The sequence below is a fragment of the Sardina pilchardus genome, chromosome 22 (genome assembly GCF_963854185.1).
Source record: "Sardina pilchardus chromosome 22, fSarPil1.1, whole genome shotgun sequence".
In the NCBI taxonomy this organism is placed as follows: Eukaryota; Metazoa; Chordata; class Actinopteri; order Clupeiformes; family Clupeidae; genus Sardina; species Sardina pilchardus.
In genome coordinates, this window is record NC_085015.1 from 13,172,373 (window position 1) to 13,180,267 (window position 7,895).

The window sequence follows — 7,895 nt, forward strand, 5'->3', positions numbered from 1 at the left end:
AGCAAGAGCTAAATCAGCAACTCATTTGACCCTTTTTTAAACGCTTCTCACCATCAAGCCAACCAGACGTAAAATGGGGAAAGATTAAGGTTGAAGTAAAAGAAGTGACGCAGGGCAACACCACAGGAAGATGTCTTCATGTTGACAGTAAACATTACGCTGGTGGCTTCCTGTGTTGTCATTATTTGACACCATGTCTTGACACAGTCATGTACCCCTGAATTGCTTTTCAAAGTGTGAAACCGATGCTGTTAATCAAACCTGACTTCTAACTCTTTCTGACTTTCAACATCTATTTTTCTATCAATTCTGCACCAAAATCCTGTTTAACTAATTTAATTCAGTTCACAAAAACATATATGATCAGTTACAAATTAAAAAAAAATGACTATAGGAGAGAAGACATGAAAGGGTTCACTAACTTGAGTCAGGCCATGCTTTGTTTTGGTGGGAGTGCTGGCCTATCATAACAGCGCATGGTCAAAAGGGAGGGGACATTTTTTGTTAGGCACTGTCTTCGCCTCTCGTTTCTGGGCAGATGAACTCTTTTCTCTCTGCCTGTTCAGGTCAATTAGACTCACTGGCAAATCAGTTGAGCGAGGTTTCCTCGTGGTGTTTTATAAATGAAAAGTAAACAACTATTTTGGACCCATTTCTGTACACAGGTGGCATTTTCTCTGAGCCAAAATATGGGGGGTTGACATACTTCACAGGTGTTAATAGTTCATCTAGTTTCCAACATGTAAATGTCTAATGTCTGACATACTCATGCTTTTTCCACTCGTTAATTCTAAATACAGTGGTAGTTAATCTAGTTTCCAATATGTAAATGTAGAATGTCTGACATACCTACAGTACTAATTCTGAATACAGTGTTTAGTTGTAAAGTGGTGTGTCAGACAGTGAATCAGCAGCAGTCATGATCAAGTAGAAAATATCCTGTAGTGTAGTCTTGTACGGAGCTATTGAATGAATTAGCCTGCTTAAGGTCTGATAAACCATAAACACTAAGCATACATACCATTCTAAGCATACAGTATACATAACATTCACCATATTCAAAACTCAAGAGTCTTTCTCAGTAGAAACTTAGCGTTTTATTTCTAAAAGGAACAGTTGAGACAGAAAACCATTCTTTCTGACAGACACCCTTCTTTGCAGTAGAAAAAAAGTGACTCATATACAAACAGTATAGCAGGCACCACAACTGAGGCCTGTGTGTTCTCCTACATTCAATCCATAACACTTCACTGTTAAATCTCTGTGGCTCACATTGCTATTTGCGCCAAAACCAGAAGTCATCGACCTTTTTCGCTCTGAACATTTTTCCATTTTCCGTCTAATGATAGGGGAAAAAATATAAGCCCTGTGAAAAAAAGCAGTGGCTAGTTTTTTGCCTTCTCCCCATTCCCATAAATTGCAGACACCCATCGGCGTCCCATCCCTTACGTGCAAAATACTTCCTTTAAGTTACATTCTCGATCCCTCACTTATTGCAATACCCTATACCCTCCCCCGCCCCCCCAGGCTTCCTCTATTCACATATAACAAGAAGACGATTCACATACCATTGGGACCATGAAAAACAATACAGAGACAAGAGCACACAAACCCTAAAGCCAAACCTTTAGCAGCAGCAAACAAACAAAATAAAAAAAAGAGGGACAGACATTGGGAGAGCACAGGGACTGTGTGTCCATTCCATGACTAAAGTTAGTGGACTTGGAGAGTTGGCTCAAGTACAAAAGAAAGGTGTGTCTTTCACACCCAATGGTTGACTGTACACTGCATAGAGGGAGAGGGAGAGGGCCCTTATACCATCGTGGTAAGCATATCTCTTTCTCTCTGAAAGCGATCAATTATGTGGTACCATGAATACGAATACAGAAATACATAAACTTCAATATGAAGCGACAATTCATGCTGTACCAAAATCCTTTCACTTTCACATTCTGGCGTTCGAAAAAAGAAGGCATCGTTCTGCATCAGTGCAAACTTGACTAGTCTCTCTCGGTGATTGGGGTAGGGGGGTAGGGGGTCGGGGGTTAAATTAGGATCCCTTGCACTCAGAGTGCTGGCGTGAGATCCTCACAATCAAACTCAAAGTGATCTGTGAGAACATTCCCCCTTTTTTCTTGTGCAAACAAAAGACAGCAGAATGGAAAAAAAGAAACATGGAGAAGCATATGCAATTCAGCAGTGTGCACTACAAGAACTAACAGAGACGAATTTGACTTCTGCAGCTGATCTTGTCTTTGTAAAAAGGCCTTGACTTAATACAGGGCTGAAGTAATGCCATCAACCTCCATAGAACTGACTTTGACAATCATAGACAATTGCAAAAGGAAGGCGTTTATGTTACAAGGAAAAAATAAAAATAAAACAAATAAAAAACACTTCAATTTGAAACTCTAATGAATGCTTTTAGTGCACAGCAAAAAAAATGAGATACTTGCAAAAAAAGGACAACCATTTGTCAGGAAATACAGCTGAACATTACCCTGTTCAGCCAACCCGAGTTGAGTTTCATCCTGCTCCATTTTATCTTGCCACATCGGATGACATGACGACGGCAATGAGCCACATTGGTTAATCTCACAGACTACTCTGTACTGGGATTAGTGTGACCGGAACATCCGAACGCTAACCGTCACTTTCCCTCTCATCCACATTTGCAATACTGTTCATTTCCCCAGGAACAATCCCCCTTGATTATATTTTCAGTTGACAAAGCAGGAAGACAATGTGTACATCTCTTGGAACTGATGTGGGGGGGGGGGGGTTCGAGCTGTTAGCATCGCTGTTAGCATCTGTGATTGAAAGTTCAAGTTGACGGGGAACTGAATGGCTTCGGCCAATGGCTATCAGCGGTTCCTGTTTTGGAATAAGCCTGTTATCTCCGCTAGGCTTGGTCCAAGGTCAGATCTCCACAGGCTTCATCTATAGGAGGCTTTGTTTCTCTTGGGTTAGTCGTGTTGGGGTAGTTTTTTTTAATTTTTAATTTTATTTCGTCAGATCACCAGTAGGGGGTGCTGCTCTCGATGTGGCCCCAGCTCTGCCACTCGGGAAAGAAACCACTGGACGTCCTCGGGCTCCCGAACTGATCGAACTCCATCTCGGCCTTCTTGCTCTTGAACTCCTGCGCCGGCGCCTGGATGGGGCACGAGTGCTGGTCCTGTTCGTGCTCCGCTTGGACCAGCTTGTAGTTCTTGCCGTCGTTGTTGTCCCAGTGCTCCTGGTCCAGGGTCTTGTAGCAGATACAAAACTCCACGCTACTGTTGACGCTGGGCAGGTCGATGTGAAACGAGAAGGTATCAATGTCCAGACAGCCGTACACGTTATTCATGTAGATACAAGGAACGTCCGTGTAGGTTTTCCACGAGTCGTACGTTATCCGGACGTTGACCGACTTCTCGAAGCTGACGTTGCTGACTTTGATGGTGCCGCTGAGGGACTTGTCTTGGAGAACGCAGTTCTCCAGGCTGACGAGGTTCTTCTTTAGTCGGTTCCGGAAGTCCAGGTAGTCTGCGGCTGGCTGGGCGAAGTCCAACATCAGGCTCTTCTCTTTCTCCACCCTCAGGCCCACGATGGCATTCTCCAAGTCGGACAACTCGAACTGCAGGTCCGCCAGGGGGTCATCTTCGAATTCCTTGAACACGTGGATGGCGGTCAGGGACATGCCCTTGGTGTCTGCAAACACCACACTCTTCTTGCGCTTGACTTTGGGGCTCCTCCAGCCCACGTTGGCGGCTTCGATCTCGGCCTTGGAGCTTATGCAGGGGCGCAGCGGCTTGTACTGGTTGACGAGGTTGCGCGCCTCGTAGGATCCCAGGAAGCTGCACACTGGCGGCGACTGTGCCAGGCAGATCCGCATGGCCACGTCGACGGGCATGATTGGACTTGGCATCGGCCTGGGGTTTAGTATCTGCAGGACCCTGCGGTGGAGAAGAAAACAGCAGACATTAGACTTTCATTTAGCAACAGGCCGACAAGTAGACAAGAGAGACTACACAATGAGCGCACATCAGAGGCAACTAGAGTGCACAAACGTTAACACTATGAGCACACACTTGGGTCAGTCCACCATCTTAACTAATGCACATATTTGGAGTACCAGAAAGCGGCATTTGTCATCATTATCATTTAAGATTTGAACCTCAACAATAGGCTATAGTCTCTCAGTACCCTAGGCAACAAATAATAGAATAAGGAAACATTTCCTTTTTCTCATTATCATTATTATCATTTATTATTATTATCATATCAACTTCTGTGTGACCCTCCTTATCAGTAATTATTATTATTTATCATGTTAAAGTTAGTGTGCAGTTTTAACAGTTTCCTTAAATCAAGCAAGTTTCTGTCATCTCCCCTTGACGCCATGTCGAGTGTGTTCGGAATGAGTGTGTTCGGAAACAATAGTTAAACGCTACATTGTCCGTCCTGGCCATTATAGCCTACACATTATGCATGAAACTGTAGTCGAGACGGAGTCTCAGGCAAACGAATCGTGTCTAAGCATGTCTATCACTTGCCATTCGGGCTAATGTGAGACACATAAGACAATACGATCCATTTAAAATATCTTATTTAAAGCTTCAAAGCGATATAGTCACGATAGTGCTGTTACATTGGCATTTCCATCCAGATAGCCTACGTTCAGTTCAACGTAGTTCTTTAGCGTGTTTAAGCCGGCCTGACGCACTTTATCTTACCTGGTGCAATTCATTGGTAGTCTGAACAGTTCTTCTTTTTACCGGTGAAAATTAAAAGAAAAATATAATAATAGTTGAAATGAAAGTAAAAACTTAAGACTCTATGAAGACTGTTTCAATGAACAGCGGAGTATTTCGGTAAAGCATTATAAAATAAAAACCAGTTTGGAACTGTGAATGCCTATGGGTCCTGCGACACACCCCCTTCTCGACTCAGCCTGGCTGCACTGGCAGTGACGGGGTCGCTTTCAGCCACCACATCAAGCCTATTTGCGTATCGCAGTGCACGAGAGCCCCGACAGCCAATGACAATCTGGAAAAGTTTCGGATTCAGCCAATCAGCGCGCACCCTCGCATCACTCCTGGCGCGCGTGACAAAGCAACGCAGCCTTCAGTTTCACTGACCAGGAAGTTTGAAAGGAGAGGGGAAGGAGGGAGAAAGTGAAGAGACGTTACCGAAATACTGTGTAGACCCCTGTCGGGAGGTACTGTAGATGTGTCTCTTGACCGTGCCATTATTTCTTTCTTTCTTTTTTCCTTTCTTTCTTTCCTTATTTCTTTTCTTTCTCTTTTTTTCATTCCTTCTATCTTTCTCTTTTTTTCATAATAGGTCTACACAGCCTAGTTAAAAGGCTAGGTCTACATTTTCAGTGTAGGCCTAAATAATGACATCAATTAAATCAACCCAGAATGGACTTGTGTGTATGTATAGGGTAGCCTAATGTAGTGATCTACTGGATCATCCTTTCTAAGGAAGTGAAATGTAGGTCAACGTGAGATATCACTTAGCCTACCATATTCTCTGGAACTGGTTCCTCTAAAAATGATGACACTCAGGAACTGCACTCATTAACCACTACGCTGTCTGACATTGAGCAGTGCAGTCAAACTAAAATGATCTTATAATAGCTTATTACCACTAAACCACACTGTAGACTATAGCTTAGATATTGTTGGCTATAAGGGTATGCCTGTTATTCTCAGAAAACTTAAGCGGTTCATGCTCTTGATAACATAAACAAACTCTTTTACATCAGCTGATACAAGAGCGGACGCCATGGGACCAGTGGCTCTGCATCACGTAGCCGACATTCTCAGTCATCACAAGGCTTGCGGTAACAGAGGATGCAAAGGTTTCCTCTAACTAAAGCTTGCAACAGATAAGATAGGTTACTCTAAAAATGACTGTGATACAGAGAGAGAGAGAGAGAGAGAGAGAGACGTGGAGAGAGAGTGTGAGTTCATTAAAAGGTCTCTCTCACACCTCAGAAGCATCATGCTGTGGATGCACTATAATGCAAATATACTTCCATATTAATCATGTCGTCAAAACATATGACTACAGTTTGAATATACTAATGTTACCATATGAAACTGAAAGTTACTGTTTAACAGAGCTCCGCAGACTTGTTTGTATCAAGATATCTTTACATAAGGACGTTTGTATAGCTGCAGTCATAATTTACATCTGAAGTGACAGTGCAAATATTACATCACAAGTAACATGCTAAAATATACTGATTACTCTTAATCTGATTAAAGAAACGCATACTGATTACTCTTAATCTGATTAAAGAAACACATTTGGCCACAGCTTGTCAAACATGGCTTAACATCTCATGTATATTTGTCAAACACGACTTAATATCGCATCTTTACTACTCATACACATTCAAATGAAATATTGTTTTAAAATGTGCTAAAATGTGATATTTTAGGACAATTAATGCTTTTTTTTCTCTTATACATTGCATTTAGTTGCTCTCTATCACAAAAAAGTGCGTCACACTCAGTGAAAGTGCATCATAAACAGTTGTGTTTACCACAGCCTTACATTTAGTAAACATTTATACGCAATGAGTAACACTCATTAAAGCAACGCCAGAGAGATCAGGATGTGATGAAACAACAATTGCAATACCTCTTAATCTCAGAGTTTCCCTCAATGTTTGCTGTTGTCCTGCACTTGGTCCTTAGTCAAACAAATGCCCTTGCTGAAGTTCAGCATACCAAGGTCTGTCGACAAGACAGGAAGATCGCATTATTGGTCAACCGAAAACTGTAGAACAGGAAGCTTGTACACAAGGCCAGCCCTCTAGCAATATCAGCCCTGTTATAAACAAGCCAAATAGACTCAGGAACATTCCTCTTCTTCATGTGTGAGAAGGCATTAGCTTCATGAAAAAATGAATCCCTTCAACACCAATATCAGGTCTTTGCTGTATCATATCATAGCTAATGGTTTTTTGACCATCTCTCTGAACACAACGTATTTCACTCTGCAAAAAGAGAATTATCTCAGACTTGCAAATGAACATGGTGACATTTAATTGGAGCACAATTGGCTATTGTTTTTCAGTGGCAGCAGGTTGAGTTATTGACCATATCCTAAGCACGGGAGAACAATGGAAGGGAGGGAACGCCTTCAAGTCATATCAGTGCGCTCGAACAGTAAACACGCACGGGGTACACAATACAGAGTGCAGTGGCGAGTTCAAGCCTGCCAAGAATCCAGGTGTATGCACAGGCTGTTAACCTTGTTTTAGGAGGATGTGTTTTGATGGAGGCCTTACAGCTAAAGGAAAGCTACAGGAGTCCCACCCCTAAAATGCTCTAGTTTTTTTTTTGTAATCAGCCATATTTCAAATCAGTCGCGATGTTCGATCCCTGCAGGCAGAAGCATTATGATTTCTGCATTATGTCTCAAGGGTTCGTAATGAAGATGGGGAACCAACACTCTATTTGACCTCTGACCTCCATCTCCGAACCACTGACCCTACACCCTGACCTGTTGACGGCACTCTGCCTGACTCAATAATATGATATCAAACACAATATCGGAGACCACGGAATGACTCAGAACTCCTCATGTTGCTGCAAATGAATGCCGCGCGGGGAATTAATCTCACTGTAGGGACGGTAATTAACTTTGCCACCTCACGTTTAATGTGATGCAAGCTGTTGCACTCCCATACGAAATGAGCTGCGGAGAAGTCGGGCCTGCTAGTCGGAGTCTCCCCGAAGGCTGTAGCGCAGGCTCGTGCTGAGGCGAAAATGAGACACTCCAAGCTGTAAGATGAATGGACAGCTGACAGGGATAGAGACAGGAAGGGTTATTTTTAATGTGTCCTAGTGAGAGGTGTGTGTGTGTGTGTGTGTGGGGGGGGGGGGGGGGGGGGG

General features: G+C 43.0%; 1 protein-coding gene across 2 annotated transcripts; it reads right to left on the reverse strand.

Moving 5' to 3' along the window:
* Nucleotides 1-1,074: 1,074 nt before the first annotated feature.
* Nucleotides 1,075-6,774, reverse strand: LOC134069877 (protein phosphatase 1 regulatory subunit 3C-B-like). 2 transcript variants are annotated; one of them, XM_062526010.1, is made up of 2 exons: nucleotides 6,637-6,774; nucleotides 1,075-3,935 (listed from the first exon to the last, which is right to left on the reverse strand). In XM_062526010.1, the coding sequence occupies exon 2, from the start codon at nucleotides 3,905-3,907 to the stop codon at nucleotides 3,017-3,019; it is 891 nt and encodes a 296-aa protein (XP_062381994.1). In that variant the 5' UTR covers nucleotides 3,908-3,935; nucleotides 6,637-6,774; the 3' UTR covers nucleotides 1,075-3,016. The 2 variants fall into 2 exon arrangements, with proteins under 2 accessions (XP_062381994.1, XP_062381993.1); XM_062526009.1 differs by lacking the exon at nucleotides 6,637-6,774 and adding an exon at nucleotides 4,716-5,188.
* Nucleotides 6,775-7,895: the final 1,121 nt, after the last annotated feature.